This window comes from Phyllopteryx taeniolatus, chromosome 10 (assembly GCF_024500385.1).
Source record: "Phyllopteryx taeniolatus isolate TA_2022b chromosome 10, UOR_Ptae_1.2, whole genome shotgun sequence".
Classification (NCBI taxonomy): Eukaryota; Metazoa; Chordata; class Actinopteri; order Syngnathiformes; family Syngnathidae; genus Phyllopteryx; species Phyllopteryx taeniolatus.
Genome location: NC_084511.1, coordinates 19,414,257 through 19,441,382, shown reverse-complemented (window position 1 = coordinate 19,441,382; position 27,126 = coordinate 19,414,257). Strand labels below are relative to the sequence as shown.

The 27,126-nt window shown below is 40.1% G+C and overlaps 1 protein-coding gene across 7 annotated transcripts in view; it reads right to left on the bottom strand.

The window, feature by feature from the left end:
* The window catches only part of si:ch211-26b3.4 (connector enhancer of kinase suppressor of ras 2), a 77,829-nt gene that overhangs the window by 50,097 nt on the left and 606 nt on the right, over positions 1 to 27,126 (bottom strand). For 3 of the 7 annotated variants that reach the window (XM_061788348.1, XM_061788353.1, XM_061788354.1), the window contains exons 1-2: positions 24,266 to 24,648; positions 5,575 to 5,738 (exon numbers count right to left, since the gene is read on the bottom strand). In XM_061788348.1, coding sequence (XP_061644332.1) covers positions 5,575 to 5,738; positions 24,266 to 24,329 — 228 coding nt within the window. In that variant the 5' untranslated portion in view covers positions 24,330 to 24,648. Of the gene's footprint in view, positions 1 to 5,574; positions 5,739 to 24,265; positions 24,649 to 27,126 lie in introns of those variants that run through there. The other 4 variants (XM_061788349.1, XM_061788351.1, XM_061788350.1 and 1 more) reach the window with 3 other exon arrangements.

Below are 27,126 nucleotides of genomic sequence, written 5' to 3'. Positions count from 1 at the left end.
AAATGTCTTGCCAGAAAGGAGGTTGATTCCTGCTGACACGACGACTGCGCACGCACACATACACAGATCTAGACGCTATTCCCCCTCTGCCTCTCGGTCTATTTAATACAGTCACGACTACAGTGACTACAAAGGAGAGAGTGGCACAGTGGCAGCAAGGGGAGCGAAAGAGCGAATTAGAGAAGCTAAAGAGGCAGAAAACAAGTGAGGAGATGAACAGAGAACAACGAACTGTGCATCTTGCTGAAACTGGGTAATGCATATGTTATGTTCTTTATGATCTACTGTATGGGAATGTGAATATACATGTGAACTTCAAATGTGTGTTTGCACATGGTACAATTAGGCTTCCCTGTGATTCAGCATGGCATTTGTGTCTCCCTCCTGGGGACAGGGTGCACAAATGAAGAGTAGAAATGATAACCCGATGCTGGTTTATTGTGCGCAGATTTGTGTGTGTACGTGCGTTCGTGTGAGTGTGTGCGTTTGCATCTGTGTGTACGAATAGAAAAATAATTTGAGCATGCATATGTGCCTGTGTGTGTCAATCAATACAGTACAAGGGCGAGGCCATTAGAGCAGCCCCGACTACCTTCATGTCGATCCGGTTGCCATAGCAGCAGTATGGGGTAAAGCCTCTTCTATGCTGAAATACCATCATTTCCATGCTAATCGCAATCAAACATTATTTATATGAAAATCGGACCTCACCACTTTCTTCTCTCTCTCTCTGAACATCTAACTGCCATGCAATACAGGACTGTACAGAATAAACACTTCACAACCCCATATATTACAACTACTACATATTGATGTTTTTTCACATTTCCAAAAAAATGAGGAAGAGGCCTGAGGTAATACATACAAAATAGATAACTAAAATAGTCAAAATAGTAACCAGGTAAGAATAAAAAAATATATATATATATATATATATATATATATATATATATATATATATATATATATATATGTATAAAAGAACTAATTTAATCAATGACATTTGAGTAAATTATCCATCAATCCATTTTATATGCCCCTTGTCCTCATCATGGTCACAAATGAGCTAGTGCTTATCGCAGCTGACTGGGATGTGGGGTACACTATGGACTGGTCAGAATTTAATCGCAGACCCTATATATTATACAGACATTCACATGCAAAGTCATACCTCTAGGGAATTTAGGCGATTTAGGCAATTTGGGCGCCATGGCACAGAGGGTAAGCGTGCACCCCAAAACCAGAGGGTTGCCAGTTTGTATCATTGCCCAAGCGCATGTCGTCATTGTGTCTCTGGGCAAGACACTTAACCCGCATTGCTTACGGATAAATGTGGTTGGATTTTTGGTGGCGGTCGAAGGGGCTGTGGGTGCAGTATGGCATTCCACGCTTCAGGGCAGCTGTGGCTACACAAGTAACTTACCACCACCAGGTGTGACTGAGGAGTGATCGACTAATGCAGGAAATTATCAAGTGTATTTGAGTGCCTGGAAAAGCGCTATATACGGTAAGTGTAATGCATTATTCTTATTCATATTTTTCATATTATTATTATTATTATGTGAGAGGGAGCAGGGTCCATGGAGAAAACTCCCGCAAGCACGAGGAGAACATGCCAACTCCACACAAAGAGGGTCTCAGTCAAGATTCGAACCAAAGATTCAACTGAGAGGCAGACCTGCTTAAAGTAGGCATCACCGTCCTACAGTTAGTAAACTATCCATCCAGCCAATCGCAGGGCACATATAAACAATTATACAAACTCACATTCACACCTATAGGCAATTTAGAGTCTTCAATCAACCTACCATGCATGTTTTTAGGATGTGGGAGGAAACCGGAGTACCCGGAGAAAACCCACACAGGCACGGGGAGAACATGCAAACTCCACACGGGTGAGGCCGGGATTTGAACCCCAGTCCTCAGAACTGTGAGGCAGATGTGCTAACCAGTCGTCCACCGTTCCACCGATAGTAAACTATTGTATACAAATTCAATTGGAAAAGGAAACTGCAGGAATTCATTACTTTCGATGAACAAAGCCGGGTTTTGAAGACTGCTGAATCACAATTTATGAAAATGAAATTCCTCTATTTTAAAAAACAAAACAAAAAAAACTACAGTGAAAAATAACTTCGGCTGATAACAGAAAGCAAGTGTTGCTTGGGAAAAAAAGGCTTGAAGGACACCATAAAGAATTAATAGGACCAACTTGGAGGCTTCCATGACCAAGTGCATTCGAAATGTAAATTATTGACATTTCATAAAATTTCTTAATGTAAAGGTCAGAAACATACACCCAAAGCATGAAATATTTATCAAGATGCAAGTTCATGTCTGTTACATACAGTTTGCACACTGTATGGCACGACAGCAGGTAATTTATTTATTTGTTAAAGCATTGACTGAAGATACAAAAATGACTTCAGTGCAAGGGAAATGTGTTCAACATAGGTATAAAAAAGGGACTTTTACATTGAGGCTGACGTTTTGGGATTCAGTTTTGCATTTACAATCCACATTCGCCTCTTCATCCTCTTTAGTAGGAGGAAGACCAAAGAATCATTAAGTTGTGTTAGAAGTTTTCTTTTGATATGAGTGAGTCTTGGTGGACAAAAAAAGCTCCCTTTATTGTGGTCAAATATTTTCTATTGTATAAAACAAGCTGTAAGAGGTAACATGGTGAGCGGCCATACTGAGACAATTCATGTGATGATGATGATTATGATAATGTGTATGTCCTGTGCCAAGACATAGGATGACTGTCACTGTGTGCCACTTATTCCCATGTTGTGAAATTTGAATGGCAAGAGGAGCTGTTTAACAGCCACAAGCGGCACACGCACACGCACACACACACACACACACACACACGCGCACACACACACACACACACACAAACAACCTCGGCTAATCCAGCAGTCTGTGCCTGAGAGATAAGGTGCATCACGTGTATTTTTTTTCCACATACTCTCTATTTCACTTTCCCTCTCACACCTCCTGTCCTCTCTTGCTCATTCTCTCACTTTGAGGGTAGCACCTAATTCCCCCTAATTCTTTAAACCGGAGCAGGGCAACTACACAGGCTGGCTGTCAAGACATACAAAGAAAGCCTAAAATGACTTAACCATTTCATAGCCAATTAAAAAAAAAAACAGGTTAAAGAATATACACACAGCTTGTATATGTGTGTTTGGATGAAAACACATCCCCACTTATAAGGGGGTGTGCACATTTGTGCAACAATATGATCTCAGTTTATTTTTCCTTCCCCTCTTTCTTTGTTTCACAGCATTTAATGCATTCGTCCTGGTAGATATTAGTTTCGTCGTTATGTCAGAAATAACATTGTTCTTAATAAAACTGTGACCATCTCTGCTCTGAAGTCAGAAAATGTTTTATTTGTGTTATTATCATTTACCTTCAATATCATTGTAAATTTAAAATACAGTTGATGTCACTAAATGCTTTAAGATGTGGAAAGTTTGCTAATATCTGCAAATTATAATTCTTATGTTGGTTACTGCAGGTTAAACAAACATGGATGGTATAGCACAGCTAATGTCTCCTCCGTAAGAAATGAATTTGTGATACATTTTGAGCAATGTAATTTATGCAAACATTTCCCTGTGATTTTGCTATTTGATGCCAGTTTACGGGACATGGCAGGTTTAATTTTACTATTCAATATTCAGAAACAGTGTTATTAACACCCACCTAACCCACCTCATAATGAATGTTAATGGAGAAACATTCCAATCACCACATGACTTGATGAGGAAATGTTGTACTTGAAGTGTTACCATAATTACAATCAATACTGCACACCCACACACATCACATCAAAATAAACATCCAGGGGCTAGATTTAAATATAATGGCAACCTTCAAACTCAAATGTCCTCGAGGTCATACAATTTGGAATTCTGCCAAAATTTTCAGGGAAAGTATGCCTTCAAAGTCCCAAAACCTTGAGGTGATGTCGAGACATCAAAATGTCGAGCAAAACTTCTGCAAATCTTACAACACTAACATTTTAGGCCCTTATCAGGTAATATTTGTTTTAATTTGAGATTCAATCTGTTCTATCTATCTGCTGTCTTTTCAGGTACCATGCTCTGGCCCTTCCATGTGCTCCTGCCTGTTGCCATGCACTCCCTTCTGCACATGTCCCACTTGTATAACATCACCTTCCCCTCCTCGTGTATGTAGTCTTTGTGCTTTTCAACGGATTTTTAAAATGCAAATGACCCCACGCATTACGAGGAAAAACGCCATGTGTGTGCTTATTGCTCTTATAATGTGTGGTGTCTGATGTCTGTCGTCATTCCAAGACTGCCCTGTGAGTGGGAGCGTGCCGTCACAGGGCTTGCAGACTGTTGGAAAATACAAAAAAGAAGAAAATGGAGTAGTAAAGAAGACCCCGCTATATTGGAGTTCAGACTTTGCAGCCTCAGCTACTCGTGGAATACTAATTGGAACACATCTATTTTTAGTTGCAGATTCCCTCGCTATATTGGTGCATCCATAGCCTACCAGGTACTTTTCTTAATTAAATTTTATTCTTCTGAAGAGCTGTAAACGCTTTGCTTTGCTGTGTAGTATAGGGGTTAAATGCAGTGCATCAAACAGTCACTGCAGGCGACCGTAACAGAGTGCTGCAGTACGTCAAACCTTTCATGAGTTACAGTAGCCTATGTTTTATTTATTTGGTTTTAGTTTTATTTCTTTGGTTTTTGTTTTATTTATTTATTCATGTGTTTTGTTTAAATTGTATTCAAAGAGCATGGGAGATAATTATGTGCTTAAATTATAGAAAACACCTTTTTAGGAGCAGTGTCCAATATTTGTGGATTCTCACTTTTTGCAGCAGTTTATGGAATGTAGCCCCTTCAAAAGACAGGGGTTTACGGCAGAAGAAGAAATAAAAAAGATAGTGGAACTATTAGCTTATCTGGTAACTTGATTGTGGTTGCAAACTGTTCTCCTTCTTTTTGTGGTGAATGACTTGAAAGACACATTATAAAACACTCGCCATAACCAGATGCTGCTGTATTTGGCAGCAGTGCAAGCAACAGGTCACTTCCTAATTGGCTATTGTTCTGTTTCACGTCACAATCACAGTGACTTGGCTTGGCTGAACTCAGTGTTGACCAAACACAGATTTGCAATGGTAAATATTGAACAGGTTTAATATTTACGTTTGTTGACCTGACTGTTTTCTGACCAGATCAGGAGGAAAAAACACTCTCCACACCCACAACACAGGATACTGTAATCAGTTAAAATAATCCTTTAGAGAGATCCGATATTTGGGTCTTTGCTGACTTTGGTCAGAAGTGGGGAGAAATGCTCAAATTGGGTCCAATTATCATCAAGTGTGTGCCCAACTTTAGGAAGGCAGCAAGTCAAATTACTCCCTTATTCTCTCTAAATCAACAACTATAAAATAATTATAAATGAAAAAGTATGAAATGTGCCCAGTGAAGTGAGCTGAGTGTATGAAACGCAAATTGCAACCTCTCTCTGCATACACAAGACATAAGAGCAGTATTAAGGTGGACAGTGACTAACCAGGGCACAGAGGAGGTCAACTGCTTCTAGGATGAGCTCCTGGTGCCCTATCCTCGTAACCCCCAACTCCTCCAGCTCTTGATGGGTGATGTGCAGAAGCTGCTCCCCGCCCATTTGCTCTCGCTCGAAACTCTTCACATACTGCTGGAGACAGTCATCCAGACCTGAGAGAAAACAGGAAGAGATCATTCAGGTCAGTATGCATAAAAATTTCATCGTAACTTACTAACTACTTCGAGATAATGATCACAAACCAGGAATAAAAAAAACTGACTGGGAATGTTGAGTCTGTTTCTTTTATTAAAAGACACAAAAGGTTGAAATAACCAATCTAACTGAAACATGTTTTGGCTGTTTGCTGGAATCTTCGTATTGCTGTTTGTTGATAGCGCCTCATGCAAGGATTAGAAGTTCCTTTCCAATTTTTTTGTGTACTGGTACTTTAGTTTGCACTTTGCAAAAGTTGCTCAATCCCCAATTAAGATTACGTCAAAAATATACCTCAAGAGACTAAAGTAATATATTGGCTGTTCACTTTTTTTTGTTAAGCTGTAGCTATTGATCCGTTAATTGCTTCCGGCTTTGGATAATCAAAATCAGCAAAAAGCAAACCACTCCACAGATCTAAAGAACAAGTCTGTTAGTAAATGAGAACACATACAGTAAGGTAAAAATGCATGAGAGCACCCATCAGAGAGTACAGTAGTATGTCTCCCTGTAAATGTTTGCTTCAAACACATCACACATACAAAACAATTAGAATTGCTCTTGTTATTCTGTGTTTGGCACTCTGTGGGGGGATGCTGATAAAGCTGAGTGGAGCCATGAGGAAAACACTGATGCCCGAGGGAAGCGAGAATGACAGAAAGACAGTGTGGTAGCACCTTCGCATGTGCACACACACACGCACACACACAAACACAAACAGAGCAAATAATGAGTGAGAGGAATCTTGCACTCAGTATGTCATGGGATGGGACACAGAAGGCAAAATATTCACCGAGTGTTGCTCTTGTTACATACGGCAGAGCAAATTTTAATCTAACATGTCTATTTGCATTGTTACTCCCCAAGTGGAAACAATTTAATTGACTATGGCTCATTTTGTTTGTCTCAGATGCTATTGATGAGATCATGAAAATGCATTTTGTACATGAAAGTTACATATGAGAATTTCCTGTATTGTGGCACTACTAATAGCTTTTTCAAAATGCAAAAACAGCATTTTACATCTTTCAACTTATGGAAAGTGTCAATAAAATGTTTAGTAATGCCTAGAAAGGTGACGCGGCTCATTCTTGATAATATTACATGCAGGTAATCCCACAGATTCATCTCACCAAGCTTCAAACTGATTAAATTGTTGATGACAGGGCATCAACATTTCAGAAAAAAAGAGGTAGGAACTGCAAGCATATGGTGACTGAAAACCAAAGTGACTCCAAGCTTGTAAACAATAGTGTCACCATTGTAGCAGTTTTATCACAGCGAGACCTTTTTCATTTTGTTTCTTTTTCGCAAAATGCCCACACTTTTCAGTGACTTTCTGTGAAACTCATTTCTTTAAATATGTGGGGGGAAATGACTTGTAGATTCAAGTGGCAGTCTGGATTGTGTTCATATGCACTACAGTAACACAAAATAGTGTATAACATTTAACTGTGTAATCCTAAAATATGAAAATGTTTAACATCCTATGACTTATGTACAGTATTTTGTTAAAAATAACGTGTGCAGCTACATCCCAGCATTCAATTTAAATTGCACTTCCTTTAAATTGTTTACTACAGTGCGAAAATAGTCCACTGTATTATCATAAATTATGGCCCGTATTGACAGAGATATCTGCAACCTGAGCGCATGAGCAGATTTTTTCATGCAGCCGGCAGCGCAATGATGGAGGCAGAACAGACCCAGCAGCAAGTAACGAGGAATATGAATTCATGACTCCAAACATTATCATATGAGAGAAACACATTTGCTCTTCCCTTTTGTACCGTAGCTTCCGAGGCAAGGAGGCATTTATGAATTGGGGCCAGTCACAAGTAGTGTATGTTTCAAGTTGCATGTCATCACTCTATTGTGTTGTTGTTTGTAATACATGGTTGTCTTTTACACATTTGGTTTCCTCTGTATACTCTATGAAGAGAAACAATAAATACAATCACTGAATTTTAAATGAATTGATATGTGAAAGCCTTTCAGCATGGTACGGCCCAACTTCAATATGTACTAAAGAAATGCTGCTTTGTTTATTGGCATGAATTTGAAGTGACATTAATTAAACATTTATTTTTCAAACAGGTGGGCATATATGTACAGTACATAGTAGTTACAAAAGCAAGTCATTCCCTCTACATACACATGGATGTCCAAAACATACAATTGGACACATATGCACATATACCAGCTAAAAACTCTTTTGTCACCATGTGTACAAGTACAGTATATCTAAAAATGCTTGACACACGGCTGCTAGACAGTTCCTTGAATCTATACATTAAAATCATCGCCTGTCACCGTGGTGGACCTAGGGTCAAGACCCCGACTGGATTATCCGCCAACATCCCCCGGACTCATGGCTGTGGTGTCCTTGAGCAAGACACTGATACCCCGAAATGCTCCCCGGGCGCTTCAGCTGCCCCCTGCTCCAGTGTGTTCCACTAACACGTGTGTATGTTCACTGTGATGGGTTAAATGCAGAGAACAAATTTCGTGCGCATGCATGCATGTTCAAGACAATAAAATATTCTTCTTCTTCTTCCCTCAAGGAGAAAGATCTTGCAAGAAAAAAATTGCCAATTACAAGATTTTTTGATTAATTTTTTTTTCCATCAACAGGCTGTTTATTACATTTTTAACTACAAGACAAATACATGGTGACCCCTCTCTCGAGTCGGTCATGCAGTATAATACAGGTCAAACAAATATTAGCCCAAGGGCAGCTAAAATAAACTTTTTTTTTTTCATGAAGTAATGTCAGAAGCGTTAGTCTGTGTAATGAAGTTATAAACTGCCTTTCCCTGGAAGCTATTTTCTGGAAATAAAATGTTTTGTCATAGCTGTACTGCAGACTACAAGCATCCACACTGAAGACTGGAGTCATGAAAATAGAAATGTGTCTTGTTCTGTAAAAACGAAAGGGTATTTTTGAGGGTTGAAACTTGTGCAGGCAACAATTTAATTAAAGAAGGAAGGGTAACAAAACCAATGGACCTCTTCCTCCTCACTGTGTATTAACCACATTATCGCTTGTAAACTGGATTTTTAAAGAGAATCTGATTTTACTCTGCAATACTGATTTGACCACTCAGTTTTATGCTGGATTGTTATCCAGTACATCTATCCATCCATTTTCAACACCGCTTATCCTGGTTAGGGTCGCGGGGCGCTGGAGACTAGTACAATTTAATGCAATCGTTTAACTTGAAAGGTTTTTTTTCTATGTAGCGTCTTCATCCACATTCCATGTCCTTCCAATCTTTTCATCGTTGATAAGCAAAAGAGAAGGGTTACCAAGCAACCAACAGCAAGAGAAGCCTCGGAGTAGAAGTAACGGATCAGCATTTGCTGGACATCAGGACACTACACCGATGCAAGGCTAAGGACCCCACACTAACATACAAATAAACACACAATGTACTGTACTGTATTTGAAAATCATTGTTGAAGGCCAAAATAAAAAAATTATTTTACTGCCTATTATGACTCAAACTGAAAAAGCTACATAGCAGTGACTTTCCTGCTTGCCCATTAACATTTGCTGAAATGACAGTGAAATCTGGTTTTAGCTTTTCCGTCGAGACCATGCTTAGGTCAGAACGGAACTTGTGCAAAGAGCAGTGACAGGCAGTGGAGACTTCTGTCTTATTGACTTGCCCCTATCTTTGAGTTTCCAGCTGGAGGGAGTGCAAGTTAAAAAAAAAAAAAAAAAAAGATTACTCAAAACTCACTAAAATGTTCCTACTGTAAAATATTCATCACATCATGAAAGAATATTCTTAAGAAGGTGGCATTTTAGCTCTCCTGTCGGTGAGCTTTCAAGTGCACCCGAGCCTGCTCTCTGAAACGTAGCTTGCTGGATGTGGATGCAATCTGAATTAATGGCACTTTTACTGGAAATATTAATCTTTATACAAACATACGTATATGCCAGGAGTGACTATTGCTATTTAATGCAATCCCTAATCAAGGGAGAGTCTAATTCCAGCTGCTGTTTGGGATAAGGACAACATCAGCAAGTCGGAGCAATGAACAAATAGTGCAAATCTACGATATGTGTATTTTAAAATTCAGATCTGATACTTTCAAAATCATTTCGTGGCCAATTATTGAAAAGAAATAAACACTATATTATGTTTGTGACAAGCAACAAACAGGCTGCACCAAAATGTGATATATTATCACAGAAACGTGATCTGTGTTCTGAGCACAAACAAAAGCAGGCAGACAACTTGGAATCTAATGTACCATTAAAATTTCTCTGGTACAGGATACAATAACATTACATAGGACATAATGTTATGTAATTGAATGCTTCTTGTGTTGCATCTTAGTGGCCAAAACAAAATGCAGACACAATTTACATCGTGCAAATCTGATCATGTTTAATTGCCTACAGCCTGACATTAATAATTGATCATAGTTCAACACAGTTAAATTATAATACATGGCAATTTTATGTGTGAAGTAATGATCAATGACAGGATAGTTTTTATGGGTTTATTTCCCTAATTTGTAGATTCTAAATCTATTACACATATTCTGGGCCGCACATTGACCGTTTATCATGGAATTTCATGTCAGGTCTCAGTATTGAGGAGAGAAACTTTACATTAAGAGTGCTTTCAGACCTGTAAATTGGTTTCTCTGCACTGAATCCTTTCTTGGTTTAAGTAAACTTTGTCCATGTCCCCCGATATGTTTCCACACAACACAAAGACATTAGGTGACAGTGTTCGCTTTTCTTATTATTCGTGAGGGAAAGGCATAAAATGGTCTTCCGGGCTACAGTACACTAGCAAATAGAGCACAGTTACTGCGTCATTGCAAGCAGATCATTCTCCTTTGCATAATTTTAAAAAAAGATTGTTGTTTGCGCATGTACTGTAGGACAACACACGAACCACATGAATGATTAAACAAAGACTTGTTCTGCCTGCCACTGGTTCAGCTGGTCCGTTATTGCCAGGTTTCAGATTGTTGGTAGTAGGAAATGTATAATGTGGACCCTACGAGGTCTGATCTCAAAGCATGACACTCATAGGTAAACATAAAATATTGATGATGACCTGCATGTTGTTTAGCGGTAATGTAGATTACTGTCGAGATGGGGAAAGCTGGTGTGCCGTTCGCGTTTTGTATGTATTTTGTTTGTATTTCACTAAATAAACTCACACAATCAGGATGTAGCGATATAGCAATTTCCATACACAACAGGTTGTTCGTTTCTGATAATCACTAAAAACTGATGAATAATTTATGTCATCTTCTAATCCGGGTTATGTGCAAGCAACTTCCGCACTTGGCAGAACAGGACAAATCACTTCCTTCCGGTTCAGAGTTAGGGTTAGTGGAGCCCTACGGCAGGAGACCGTGACAAAGCACTAGTCGAACACATGGTGTCTTCAAGAGCAACCGAAGATGACCATATTTGATGTTTACGCATTTTTCGTGTTTACATATACAAACCCCAAGTCCAATAAAGTTGTGACGTGTAAAATGACACATCATGTTTGAGAAAAATCTTTACTTTTATTTCACTACGTTTTAATAAACAATATGTAACAGTTTTAAGTTTAAAATGATTCTTTAAATAAGGATAAATGATAATTTAAAAAAATTATTCTACTTAAGCAAGGGGCTAACTGAATAAATGTGCTCTTACTCAAAGTGCAATCACAAATTGCAACTTAATGGAAGCAAATACAGTTAAAGCATAGAAGGCAATAACATTAGGCTGCAAGCACCGACTTTTCATTTGAAAATCCCCATCGTCATTAAAGTGAATTGTCAAGGACAGTACATCTCCGTTGCTCTGCTTGACCACTGGTCAGTCGTGCACGGTCACAAACTGCAAAGAACTCCACAGTTGCGAATTACGCCTCTATTTACTCCCGGCGTTTTGTTTTATTTCATTGCAGTCAGGTCAGCCGAAAAGTTCAAATCAAGGTAGCCACTACAACGATTGCTAATAGTGTCTTACCGTGACATGCCGCCTCTCCGGCAACGCGCTGAGAGCCAACTTCAAAATAAAAGCTTCATATATTACTTCATAGGGACATTGATGCCATTTTAGGCTTTTATTTCGAAGTTTGCACCGGAGCGCAGTGCCGGAACTTAATGTTCGCACCCTGGTGGCTGGCCGACGAGGTTGCGGGCCTTGCTACAAATGAATCCCTTTTCTTTTGCAGCAGTGCCCGCATTTTAAATGGTAAAAAATCGCCGATGATCAGGCTCATTTAATCTCGGCAGCCAAAATCGAGATCATGATTAAGATTTGATTAACTGTGCAGCCTGTCTTTCGGGGATGTTCCTTTTCTACCTAAGCATGACGATCACCTGTTTCCATTTACCCTGTTCACCTGTGAAATGTTCCAAACATGTTTCTTGAACATTCCTCAACTTTCCCAGTCCTTTGTTGCCCCCGCTTTTTGAGAATGTGTTCCAGGCATCAATTTAAAAAAGAGACAATATTTGCTCCCCCCAAAAACAACAACGTTCATTAGTTTGAACATTAACTAGCTTGTCTTGGTAGTGTATTCAATTGTAAATAGGTTAAAAAGGGTTTGCAAATCACTGTATTCTGTTTTTATTTACATTTTACACAATGTCCCAACGTCACTGGAACTGTTGTTTTTTTTTTTGTCATACAATATACGTATGTATAAATAAATTATATACTGTACATGTATTTAACTTTTGTCCGAAGATGTCAGCGATAAAGACAATATTCTAGCAAGTTAAGGTTCAAATCATCAGCCCTCACTGAGCACACGGGAAGTCCGCCAACCTGTTTTTTGGTTTGGTCACATGATGTGCCGCTTAAGAACCATTTAAGTTTAATTTTCATATATTATCATTCATGATGAATGCTGCCATCTCCTTCACAATCTCCAGTTTAGTAAAGTCTAACCTCATTTATTTACCAGTTGGAGCAGCTAGAGGTTGAGATTGCTTTCTCACCACAACTGAAAGGATCTGATGACTTTTGGTTTCTTTAATCTTCACCGGAATTTGGTTACTGTGTTAACACCTGACCAACCAAACCACAAAGAGAGGAAGAAAATGCCCTTTTTTATTGTTTTTTTTCCTTTTGTTGCGATCAAGATAGACCAAAGGGTGCTCATATAAAATCACCCTAAAATTGTTAAAAAATATTATAATAATAATAATAAGTGCTGCTCCTGGAAACAACAGGTGCAAAAAGAATACACACACAGACACACACACACACGCACACATACACAAGACCCTTTGTCTGAGTGTCCGGATAGAGCTGGTACTTTGATATGATGCCCACTGCATTTCTCATTCGATGCACAGCTCAGCCATCAAGTGTGTTCTACCCGTTTTTCCATCAAGCCTTCATTTCCTCCCCCATTTTAGGGCAGCTTTTTGTTCATTTGGCAGCACACCTCCCCATTTATAAATTTCCTGCTCCCCTCTTGCTGTTTGGGGTCATTATGCAGGAAGGACTGTGTGTGTGTGTGTGTGTGTGTGTGTCGCTCTATGCCTAAATATGTGTTCCAGGCATGTTTAGTGGGCATGTGTGTGTGGTTTCTGCCTCCCCATCTTATGACGTGTAGTGACTCCAACATGATCAGATCTGGTTTCCATGGTTACCGAGGCCCCATTTAAAGCTCATGCTCCCAAGTTGGTGTGTGTGTGTGCGTGTGTAAATGCATACATGAATTACACCTAAAACAAAAGCTCCTGTTGAAATGGATTGCAAATGTGCATTAAAAATATTAACATGATGTAATCCAAACCAGAGATGAGGGGACTCGAGTCAATTGACTTGACTCGAGTCGCCAGTTTTATGACTTACGACTTGCCTGCCAAATATTTCAGAAAGACTTGACTTGACTTTAGACTTGGTAGCCAAGAGACTTGACCTGACGTTGACTTGAACTACATGACTTAACATTAAAAACAATCATAATATTTTTTTTAAATAAAGGTGCGGAGATGTTTGCAAGCATGATGAAAAAGTCAGCACGAGAAGATGCCAGGTGGTTATACATCACTTTGCATTACGATCAAAAATGTGTGTTCCAATATTAGTAAGTACAGTACAAATTGTGAGTAGCTACGTGTTAATATAATTTTCATACTATTGAACGTGTTTATTGAAGTTTCACCATTAAAATGTGATCTGTTGTGTCGGCTCGGTGATAAAGCTGTCTGCACTGTTTTTAAAATTGAGACAACAGCATATGAACCATAACCTTTAATCAAATGACAATGGTCAATTGTCCAGAGTCTGTGCTTCTAAATAAATTAATAAACGCGACTGAGTGATTTAATGAAAGTAGAGGACAAAGGAGGAATGCAGATTTTTACTTTTTTTAAAAAAAAATTTGTTTTTTAAGGATTGCAACATTTTTATGTCATGTATTATTCTCTTAATTATAAATCCCTTTCATGTTCCATTAGTCCATTACGTACACATATAATTATATTTGACCAACATAAAACTGTCTTGGGTTTTCCTTAATGGTGTTCTCTTAAGAACCGTACGAGTTACAAGGCTGTCATCACAAAGTACTCCGCATTAAATCGAGTTTGAAATACAACTTTTATACAATTCAGTGCAATAAATTCAATCAATTATAATCTCAGTTGTTGTTCATTTAACTTTTATAAGGTGTGAATACTTTTTTCCGTGTTATGATTTGTGAAAAAACATTGTATTACCATTCCAATGTACTGTATGTTGCGCCTGGAGCAAGATTGTATGACTTGACTTGCGGCTTGCTTAAACCAATTAATGACTTGACTCAACTTGCTTGAAATTCAGTGGTGACTCGACTTGAATTGCTTGATTTTATTCCCTTAGTGACTTGGGACTTGCTTGAGACTTGAAGGTTATGACTTGAGACTTCCACATATGTGACTTTCTCCAATCTCTGATCCAAACCAATTTAATTGTAATTGTTTTGGAGCAATACAAACAGTCGGTTTATGGTGTATCTATTGTTTACCCATTGTAGGCACTGTGTGTGTCTCTCGCTTGTGGTTGCACACGTAAACAGGTGAACACCTTTTTATCGGAGTCCATCCAAATGCATTATAAGAACATTTCTCCCATACATATATCATTATATAAATGAAGGAGATTTACCATCTTTCTGTGTACATCTGTGTACACTGTTCCAAATTATTAAGCCTATACTGTTTATGTTCGCGCTCTGTGATCGACTGGCAACCAATCCGGGGTGTACCCAGCCCTTTGCTCAAAGTTTGCTGGGATAGGCTCCAGCTTACTTCCAACCCAAATAAGGACAAGCAGTATAGTAACTGAATGGATGTTTATAGTCATTTTCCAAAATAGTCAATATAATTTACAATGAATAATATTTTTGCATCATCAACAATTATAACAGCTTCTAAAATAATTGGGATTTTATTGCACAAAACCACAATTATGACAAAATACTTTTCTTGCTAAATTACTTAAAATATAAATTTCTCAATTATTATGTACAGCAGTTTAAAAAAAACAAATAGGGTGTGAAGAACACTTTTATTTCTGTCGTTACATCGAGTTCCTAAAAAAAATATATATATATATTTTGAGCAACAATCTTCTCTACTCAAGTTACATTAAGAGAGGAACCCCTGTTCAACCTCACATTCGCAATTCTCTCATTCATTAAAATTGTAAATCCATGGATAGTTTCTGCATTAATCTAATTTGAAGACACTTGAATTGCCCCCCAAAGCTGCTGTTTGGAAGTACTCTGCCAGCCCGTTCACCCACATAGATCTTCCTCTAAGGATGCTTCGCAGACCCTCAGGTTGGGATCATGGCTTGATGGTGGCAACACCATGACCTTTGAGTTTTTTCTCCCTTTAAACCCACAGCAGATAAGGATGAAATGGTATTCTTTTTAAGCATTGGATGGAGCATTGTCTTGCATGAGAATTATTTTACTGCGGGAGGTATGTTTCTTTTTATAACATGGCAAGAAAATGGTCAATAAGTAACTCTCCATACACTTTCCTTCCCCTCCTGGATAAAGTTGATTTACTCTACATGGAAACACCTGATCAGTACCTATAAAGCTGGACACTGTGTATAATTCTGCTTTACGCTTTCTTACCAGATGTGGTATTCGACTGGACCCTAGCACTCTTTATGCAACTGCAAAGTCCCCATCTCTTCTCACACGCATTTTGACACGATGGCTTTCTCTCTTGCACAAAGTTGTGATTGGGCTGGTACCATCTTACTTAAGCATATTTCTGTGCATCAAGCAGAACCAGCATGCCCGTCAATCCCAACATGCCCTTGAGCTGGTTGTCCCCAGACTGCGAACCAAATTCGCGAAAAGGGGATTTAGCTATACTAGCCTGGAACAAGCTACAAAAAGACCTCAAATTGCCAGGACTAGTTACGGTAGGAGAATTTAAAACTATTCTAAAAGGTTACGAATGCAGCTCTTACAGATGGTGCAACCGTGACTGATAACTTGCCCGTAATCTCAAACTGAATGTTGTTGTTTTTTCCTGTCAAAATGTGTAACTCTGTCTTTTGGCCGCCTTGGTTGTCCAGATCATTCTTGTAAAGGCAGTTTTCATCTCAATGATGCCGTTTTTCACAGAGGTCATTTTGACAACTTCAGGTCCCCCCAAAAGTGTCTACCATCTCACTTCCCATTATTCCATTCCAAAACATCACTTCGCCATCTTCGTCATCCGCCAACTATCCAGAACGCCATCCATCTGGATCATCCAAGAGTACCATTACATTCATTTGTGAGTATAACTATTTTAAAATAATTAATGTATTTCTGAGCCCACTGTAAACCATTTTCTTTGTAAGCTTGGTTAGACATGGCCGAAGTACAGCTTCATGCACAGCTGGTTTTGAAGGATCCTGTATCGGGAGGATCTTGGGACTCTCGAGTCAACAGCAGCTTCAAATACTGTCCCTGCTTGATATACATCAGTGGCCTTTTAACAGCTGCTCCGTTAATACAATGCATTTGCCTGACAGAATCTTTCCTTGAATATACTGTATACCTTTATCAGAACAAATACATTTAGTGTCTGAGTGAAATCAACAACATAAAAACAAAAAAAACTAGAAACAACAAACTAATTTAACAGTATAACGACTTTCTTGAAATGTACAGTTTTCATTCCTTTGCAAACCATGGGACTATTCTGAGCTTTTCATCAGCAGAAAGATTAATCTTTTTTACCATTACGCACAAAACCTTTGACTTGCTTGTTAATGTGGAACAACCACATACAGTAATTTTAGTTGGCTTGATTGGGAAATAATAAAACCAGTCGGATAAGTTAACTACTGTATTTTCACGACAATAAGGTACACCGTATTAAAAGGCGCAGTCTCAGTTACGGGGTCTATTTCTGTATTTAACACATACATAAGGCGCACCGTATTATTGGGCGCAGGCATGGTAAAACATACGCTAACTTAAAACATACGGTAGCATGCATGCACGGTAAAACAATGTTTTTAAAAAGGCAGCGGGAGCAAAACTGAGTTCGATTGTACTTTATTGAAGTATTTAACAATGTACTCACGTTATTTTTTGATCAATCCTCATCCACAAATCCATCAAAGTCCTCATCTTCTGTATCTGAAATGAACAGCTGGGCAAGTTCCCCATCAAACACGCCAGGTTCCCTCTCGTCATTCTCAGAGTCAGTCTCGTTGCCGTGTGGCTCTTCAGAAATGATGCCGCCTTTTACGAAAGCTCGAACAACAGTGCAAGCAGACACGTTAGCCCAAGCATCCACAATCTATTCACAAATTGTGGCGTAACTCGCCCGGCGCTCCCTCCTAGTCTTAGTAAAGCTGTGTTCGCCATCTGTCATCCATGGCTCCCACGCCGCTGACAACTTCACTTTGAACGCCCTGTTTACACGGATGTCCAGCGGTTCGTCAACCCTCCCGGAATGATGGCAAGCTCCGAGTTATTGCACTCAGTCGACTAGTGACTGTAGAGACGCTTGCCCCAGCTGTTCTTTGCTCAATAATCCATTGCTCGAGTTGGTCTTCCAACTCGGGCCACCTCGCCTTGTTTCCGCGGAAACTCAGCTTCGTCTTCTTGACGAAGCTCGTTTTCCTGCTTTCTCCACTTGCGAACCATGGATTCGTTGAGCTTGAATTCTCTCAAGGCTGCTCGATTCCCGTGTTCCCCCGCGTAACTGATAGCTTGCAGTTTAAACTGTGCTTCGTAAGGGTGTCTCTTCCTAGGTGCCATTTTCGGGGGTCCTTAGCCAAACCAATGCACATACCGGAACTATATACCTACTGGGGGCGTGTCTTTAGCGTCCTCTGTCACGCGCACCCTTCCCCCTTTACGTCCGCATGCTGTCCTCAGCCTTCCTCTATATAAGCAGCGTGTCGGCAGGAAATGCTCCCAGTCAGTCAAGCGGAGCGCTAATTAAAGTCACACAACATTTAAAGATTTCGGAACTCGGTGCACACATAAGGCATTATAAGGCGCCCCGTCCATTTTGGAAAAAATTTAAGACTTTTAAGTGTGCCTTATGGTCATGTAAATACGGTAAATCTACAGAAGCAGCAACGTGCAAAACCTCTCCAGAAAAGTGAAAATTCAAATGTTTATTCAACTGTACTCTTACATACCCAATAATTTGGTGATTCAATGACCAATCTATGCAGAAATTTAAGAAAATCCAAAGGGTTCACAAACTTTTTTCCCCCCACTCCACCTGCATATAAGAGGTCAAACGGTGATCTCTTGTCTCAATCGAGAGATGTCCAACCCAAATGTGTTCAGTCTATAGCAAAAATAAAGGAACTGGGAGAGGAGAAGTGTGAACAGTTGTGTGACCGTCCGTGCAGTATGGAAAGCAATATACCACTTTGGCACGGGCGAATAAATGCATGCCTCTGATGCGCCAATTGCTAGCTAATACTGACAACCTTATGTAGACTACAAAGTAGAGGTCAGCTAAAATGCCTACCCTGCCCTCATTCAAACTCAAATGGGATTGTGTTTTGTGTAAATTCCAGACTTCATTTGAGAGATGTTCTATTTCATCATCTTGCCAAGCACAAAAAGAGTCTTATGGTATTCCATTGTTGTTTTGATGGTTAAGTACTTTTGCATACTTGGAATGGACATTTAAAGTACATGTGTACATCATGCATTGCTTACACATTTGAAATCGTGTCATTTTCTAAAACTTGCAATCTGAGACCATTTTTCAGAGGCTCAAAATTGCTTTTACTCCCAATTTCATATGAAAACTATCATGTGAACAAAAAGAATCAACATAACTATTTTCTAAACCTTTTCATTCTTGTTCAAATCTTTAAAAATATTCATTTGTGTGCTTAACAAAATATATAATGCCCCATTCTCATTAAAAATTGTATTTTAATTTAAAAAACAATTAGCACCATTGGTGCATTGACTGTTGACTTGGAACACACCCTGACACATTTAGTTTCTGTCAAACACAAATACACACCGAGGAAACTCCTTCAGCGTGGGTGTTCAAAATAAATGCTGATGAGTCATCTTTCTATGAGTCTTGCTGGTGTTGTGCTCCTTGAAGTCCTTCAGCAGCACACAAAGTCTAGTCTTCTGCTTAAATAGATAAACCTTGCAGTAAAAAAGACACTGAAAAATATTGATCATTCCCACATAAGAAGGAGGATCTTTTAAAATTAAACCTTAATTTAACTTTAAATGTATGCTGCTTATGGGGTAAGAATTGTGAAATGTTGCATATCCTGTAAATTATTTTGATAGTAAATATTTGAGAGTTCTGTTACTATAAAACACACCTTTGCCATTATATGCCTTTGGAGTTTAAATTGGACAAGGTCAAACATTGTTTCTCTCTTCCTCTCAAAAAATCCCCGAATAATGGTGATTTAAAAGTCAACCTTTTTAGATTATCAGCCACAGAAGACATAAGCCACATTTCAATCATCCAAGAATGTAAAGAAATGACCATGATTGCCAACTCTAATTGCTTCAGAGAGAAAAAAATATAGTCATGTGCATGTCTAAAGCACAGAAATTGCTTAAAGGACCAATCTAATAATGTGAACCAGTGTCGTTTTTGAATGGGTGACAAGGGCAGCTGCCCAGCGCAGCACTCTCTGGGGTGGTTGACGATTGGCTGCATAGGGCGCATAGGTTTGGGCAAAATATTTTTTTTTCAATCACTACCAAAATGTATGTGGACATCTCTATTTATGCCCATTTACCCCTCTGAAAATATTACAGCGATCGGCCTGATATATTTTTTATTTTATTGATTTTATTGTTTTCATCTTCATATGTGGACACTATAGTGAGCGCTGACTATAATGATGTATTGGGCTGATTTAGGTGGTGATTGGTGACAGTTCTGGGACATTAAGCCATGTTAAGCGTTTTTACGCTTACATTTAGTGTTTTAGATTGTTTCCGCGGTGGCCGCCGTGTTTACCATTTTAATCGATAACACGAATAAAATTTTGATTTTTCAGCATATTAAATTAGAGATTGAACATAATTTCATGTTCATGTGAGATAGCTGTTGTTCATTTGAGAGTGCAACAATATATAACACAATATAAGGTACAATACAGTCTTTTTTTCATGAAAAGTTGTAATTTTAAAGGATTTTAAAGGTGAGGGGCTTGCACCCAACAGCGAAAATGTATAAAATATGATTAAAGAGTGCCTCTTCATAGTATAGTACATTACTTTTCCCACACCGGCTATGCAGTGAATTTGGTCTCCACTTCTGCTACTGACGTCACTCACAGACATGGGTGTGTCGATTTTGGCAATGAAAATGCGACATTTCAAAGGCAATTAGTTATTCACCAATTGCTCCAAAATGGATTGCTATTATTGAAAATGACTGCCAGTTTCCAACCAGTTCAAGGTATACCCCGCCTCCTGCCCGTAGTTAGCTCGGATAGGCTCCAGCATACCCGCAACCCTAGTGAGGATAAGCAGTGTAGAAAATGCATGGATGGATGGACTGCTAGTTTCATTTTCTTGAGCACAAAATACATAAAAATCCACTTGTTAGTGAAATATAGATCATGAAGACCCCATAACTTAAGCACTTCTAAAATGGCCTCAATCCTCCATTAAGTGAGTATGGGTAGGTTAAAGAGGAACTAAAGCCCCATAATTCTAAAGTAAGAATACATGGTATGTGCCTGCATTAGTCAAACCACAGTACACTGATTAACATTGCTTTAGTGGAAAAAGAAATAAACAGGATCATTAATCAGTAAGGGAGGTGCCATGTTGTGTAAAAGCATTATCAGGTTTGAAAACGAAGCGCCAATAGAGGGCTGCCTACAACCACAGCACTCCATTGAACTGTCGGCTGACAGTTTGCAGAGAAGGAGAGATTTTGCAGGTGCTATTTGTCTGTCCTGTCCCCATGTGGTCTGTTATTTTTACGCATTATTAACCAATTTAAAGTGCTGAAAATACTGTAGCTTGAGAACAAATCTATTAGTGCTCACAAACGCGCCACTCTCTGAGAAGTGATGGAAAACTCCACCCCTTCCCTCATTCTGCTGATAGGCCGTATGCATCATGATTGAAAATCTTTTTAGACAATAAGTAAAAGTAGTAAGCCTGGAGTAAAAAAAACAAAACAAAAAAAAACAAAAAAAACAAAAAAAGGAGTAAGACTGTTTTGTTAAAAATGTACCGCTTTAGCGCTTAGCAGTATGAACTGAGGCAGCATCAAAGTGTGCAGATTCATTTTCACCTATTAAAATGCTTTTTATGCATTTATTGCATCACCCATGGGTCTAGGACATTTGAAAAGGAAGCGACATGCTGTTGTGAGCAAGCCAGCGGCCGACAGCCAGTGCAAGAGGCCAGGTGGTGAGCCGCTAACGCTAAAGCTAAGATAACGCTGAGGTAACGGCTAAGCTAAGCTTAAACACTTAATTACTAAACCAAATGAGCTATGTTTTTAGGGTATTAAATTTGCGATTTTTGGACCTATTAAATTAGTGATTTAACATGATTTTGGGGTGGTTTTGTGTCAATGTTGGTGTGCAATGGCATACTATATGATAGCAATATAAGTTATAATACCAACTTGAACGATGCACTGGGAGGAAACCAGAGTACCCGGAGAAAACCCACGCAGGCACAGGGAGAACATGCAAACCACACACAGGCGAGGCCAGATTTGAACCCAGGTCCTCAGAACTGTGATGCAGATGTGCTTACCAGTCGGTCACCGTGCCGCTGATAAAAGATATGCACATTTAAAATATAACAGAAAGTTTTGACATCTTGGGTTTAGGTATCCTTTTAGAGAAATGATGGATGTATCCTGAAGTGAAGAAACGGGTCCAAGCAGGTTGGAACGGGTGGAGGAAGGTGTCAGGTGTGTTATGTGACAGAAGAGTCTCTGCTAGGATGAAGGGCAAAGTTTATAAAACAGTGGTGAGGCCAGCCATGATGTATGGATTAGAGACAGTGGCACTGAAGAGAAAACAGGAAGCAGAGCTGGAGGTGGCGGAAATGAAGATGTTGAGGTTCGCTCTCGGAGTGACCAGGTTGGATAAAATTAGAAATGAGCTCATCAGAGGGACAGCCAAGGTTCGATGTTTTGGAGACAAAGTTAGAGAGAGCAGACTTCAATGGTTTGGACACGTCCAGAGGAGAGAGAGTGAGTATATTGGTAGAAGGATGATGAGGATGGAGCTGCCAGGCAAGAGAGCTAGAGGAAGACCAAAGAGAAGGTTGATGGATGTCGTGAGGGAAGACATGTTGGCAGTTGGTGTTCGAGAGGAGGATGCAGGAGATAGGCTCTCATGGAAAAGGATGACGCGCTGTGGCGACCCCTAACGGGACAAGCCGAAAGGAAAAGAAGAAGAAGAAGATGGATGTATCCTGGAAATGAAAGGCGAAAGTTGGATTCTGAGCCTGAGCACGAGTATAATATTTACAAAGGAAGAAAGTGAAAGCTGCAGGGACAACATGTTTTTGATGGAAATCAATCTCTGGGACTGTTCGCTCAACGGAGCCAAGAGTATTTAACATTTTTTTGGGACCATGGGAAGAAGTCAGACCCAGAGCGGTCCCACATGGGGACAGCAAGAACATCCTCACAGGATGACCCCAAGACAAGATAGATTCAAACCTGGAACCTTCTTGCTGTGAGCTAACAGTGCTAGCCAGTTCGTCAGCATACAATTACCATTCTTTCTAACTATTTAGTAACCTACTCTTTTAAAATATGCAAAATACAAACAAAAGAATGTTTTACAGATATTTCATTTGTATTTGGTGTTTTAGTCCACCATGTTTGGATTGAAACAGTTACTCGGTTCTGTTCTGTTTGTTTCCTGCCATTCCAGCTTTCAAAATGAATATTCAATAAAGCTGATGATCAAGCCAGAAGATGAGCCCAATTACAAAATGATAGACCTAAAGCATCCATGTTTCCTCACTGCCTTGTCCCCTGGGGTTTTCATAACCACCTCAGCATCTATCCATCCATCCATTTTCTGAGCCGCTTCTCCTCACTAGGGTCGCGGGCGTGCTGGAGCCTATCCCAGCTATCATTGGGCAGGAGGCGGGGTACACCCTGAACTGGTTGCCGGCCAATCGCAGCCTCAGCATCTAATCGTGCAGAATTGTGATCCACCATTAGAAAACATTTAATTACACTATATGCACAAATACACCGTTAAGCTGATGATCACACACAATTGCGGACACCCCCATTTTCTACCCTCTCAATCTCTACTCTCTGTCACAGTTCGTGCTCCCTAAGCTGATCAGCGTGTGAGTATCCATACACCCCCCCACCACCAGTTTAACCACATCTTTCACGCACACAAGGATAAGATTAATGGCCACTTATTAAAACTGACCATTTGAAGGGCTCACCGAATTAGGAAATGCAATTGAATCTCACTGAACAGGCTGACATTTATGGAACATTAAGATGATTTGGTTTGATATGAGGTGTGTGTGTGTGTGCGTGTGTGTGTGTGCTTGTGTGCTGGGGTGATGCGGCTAACATTATTAACGTACACGGGAGTACATACGACACACACTCACAGACACATCCATGCACTCAGTGGTGATATGAGCTTCGAGCGTGTCAGTGAAAAGAGCAGATGACAGCTTCTCCACTTTCATTGATAAGATCATTGCATGCTTCTTACTCCAACAGCATCAGCACCATCAACATCATCAGTCTGTAGGTTTGCCATGCCGGGCTCTCTCACTCAAGCAAGCACAATCGATGCTGACTGTCCTTACTTTTTTAGGACACTGATCTCACTGCACCACCCCCAGCACATTTGGTTTTGAGTTAAAACCACACACTCATTCAGGTAGGAGAAGCTCCATGCACGAAGTGTGTGGCTGCTGCTGCTCACTTCACCACCAATCCCATCATCCTCAATCAGATCACATACGAGCCTGGACGTTAGTGATGCAGAGAAGGGATCCTAACTCACCTTTCATCCAGTCCAGCACTTGCTTTGGTGTCCATTTACTTATAGGTTCCATAACCAAAGCCATGATGTCACAGCCTCTCCGCGTTAAACAGTACAGGGGTGAAAGCAGGCGACATGTAACGACTTGTCAGTCACATCTGGAATGACGTGGCGACTGACAATTCAGAGAGTAAAAAGACAGTTGTCAGGTTTATTCCCTCCATCAGAGCATGGCCGCCTGCAGAAACGGTGAACAGGATGCGGTGGTGCAATCTACGCGCACGCACATCCACATGCGCGCACACACGCTCCCTGCCTCCTTATCCTCCTCCCCTCTCCCTCTTTCTCCTGCCTCTCCGCCAGCAGCTCGCGCGCTGTAAGAAGGGGATTCGATGGGAGCGGGTATCGGGAGCGACCCCTCCCCTCTCTTCTCCCCCAGCCCACCTCGCTGCAGCATCATAAGGGCCACCTCTCACAATAGAAACCGGGGAATGGTGCAACGCACATCATACAGAGAGGATCTCGTTCCGCGCCCCCTCCTCCCTCCCTTCACACTTTTCATACACGCAGCGTCCGAGAGTGTTTAGGGGACCAGAGAAAATCATTTGAAATATACATTATACAACTATACAAAATGAGGCAGCACTTGTGATAAGCACACGCTCAAGTTAATCGTGCTGGGAGAACAGTTTGGGTCTTCTTGTTGAGTTTGCCTCAACCGAAAATGCGGAACGTGCATGACTAACGATCATTGTGCATGGGGAAATCCGCAGCAGTCTTCTGTATCTGTGCCTCTTGACTTAGCAATCACTGCGAAGAACAGTGCCCCCTGCTGTGCAAATTAGACACTGGTGACGTCATGGATGAACGCGTCACCCCCTCAAATACAAACGCACACACCCACACCTTCAAAAGGGACTAAAAAAGTCAGCTTCCTGTAGCATAGGTGTAATTTACAGAGATTTGTCCTCCTTGCCTACTTCTTACACGATGTTTAGCCTATCAGTGGGGTTCTGTTGGTTTTCTTTATGTGTGAGGACACGAACATGCATGGTTCCAGAATGCTTCATATGTTAAGTGCCCCTCAGATAACTTTTGCGGCACTATATGAATAAAATTGACACGCTAAAGCAAAGACAATAACATCATGGTGAAGTCACATGTAAAATGTTTTTTAGATTTGGCTTAACTGTATTTTGAAATACTTTTCCACACACAGGTGTCAAACTCAAGGCCCGGGGCCAGATCCAGCCCACCACATCATTTTATGTGGCCCGCGAAAGCAAATCGTGTGGGTCAATGTCCACGATTCTTGCTAAAATCTGAACCAAAATTTCAAGTTGTCATATGTGATAAATAACCTTGAGATATTGAAAGGATTTTTTGTTACTAAATCCCTTTTTACGGTACCTTGAACTATAGTTAAACAAAATAGTTATAGTTTGACTCTGATTTTAAAAAATAGTTGTCCATCAAGTTGTTGTGTATTTAATGGAATGCTTGGGTGTGTGTTCTACACGTGCTATTTATTATTTTGCTATATTATCTTGTTATAAAGCTGCAACAAAATGACACGATCCACAGAAATTCCAGAACAATCGAGAAAAAAAAGTCATTAAGAGCTATCAGTCTGGAAAGGGTTACGAAAGCTTTGGGATTCCAGCGAACCATAGTGAGAGCCATTATCCTCACATAAAGAAAACATGGAACAGTGCTGAACCTTCCCAGGTCTACAAAGCTTACTCCAAGAGAACAGCAATGACTCATCCAGGAAGCCACAAAGGAACTCAGGACAATTTCTAAAGAACTGCAGGCCTCCCTTGCCTCAGTTAAGATCAGTGTTCATGACACAACAATAAGGAAGAGACTGGGCAAAAATGGCGTCCATGGCAGAGTTCCAAAGTGAAAATCACTGCTGACCAAAAAGAACATAATGGCACATCTTACATTCGGGAAAAAAAAATAACAATCTGAATGACTGAATGAATCTGAAGACTTTAGTAAGAATATTATATGGACTGACGAGATGAAAGTAGAGGTTTTTGGAAGTTGTGTGTCTCGTTACATCTGGCGTAAATATAGCACAGCATTTCAGAAAAAGAACATCACACCAACAGTCAAACGTGGTGGTAGTGTGATGGTCTGGGCCTGCTTTTCTTCAGGCATATTCCACAGCAGCCACACACACACACACACACACACACACACACACACACACACACACATACACATTCAACATTAAGCGCTATAAAACATGTATTTCACGGCGGGTAAAAGGTAAATTAAACATGGCTTAGATTTAAAACAGTTGAGTCGGCGTACTGGGCATTTTTCTGTATGTGACGGACAGGCGATGGTGTCCTTCCACTCGTTTGTATCATATACGTCACGTACCTCAAACTCCAGCTGAACCAAGATGGGCCTTATTTTCTGGAGTATTGAGCGGCTGTGGTCAGAAAACAGATTTTTTTCAAATGGAGAATTCTCGCATAGGCTACTGCTGTGGAGGTGCCAAATGCTAGGCTAAGTTTGAAAGCAGTCAGCTCACTGTTGATCATACGTGTGATACGTACTTTGACAGGAAGTGACGTGACTAGATGCAAATGATCAATAGCTTTTTTCTTATTTTCATTTTGTCTTTATCTCAATGTTAGCGGTTGAAATAAATCAATTTAGACTTTGATGAAATTATAAAGATTGGAACAAAAATGCTACACTGCAAGGATCTGTGGCAGGGCACAGCTCTTTTTTTGGGAGGGGGGGCACACTAGTACCTCATTCAGGGGGCGCGTGGCCCATGCATGCCCCCCACATGACACCAACTCTGCGGGCGACTTACCAGCTGCGTAAAATGCTAGCGTGTTCTTTATGCAAATTACTCA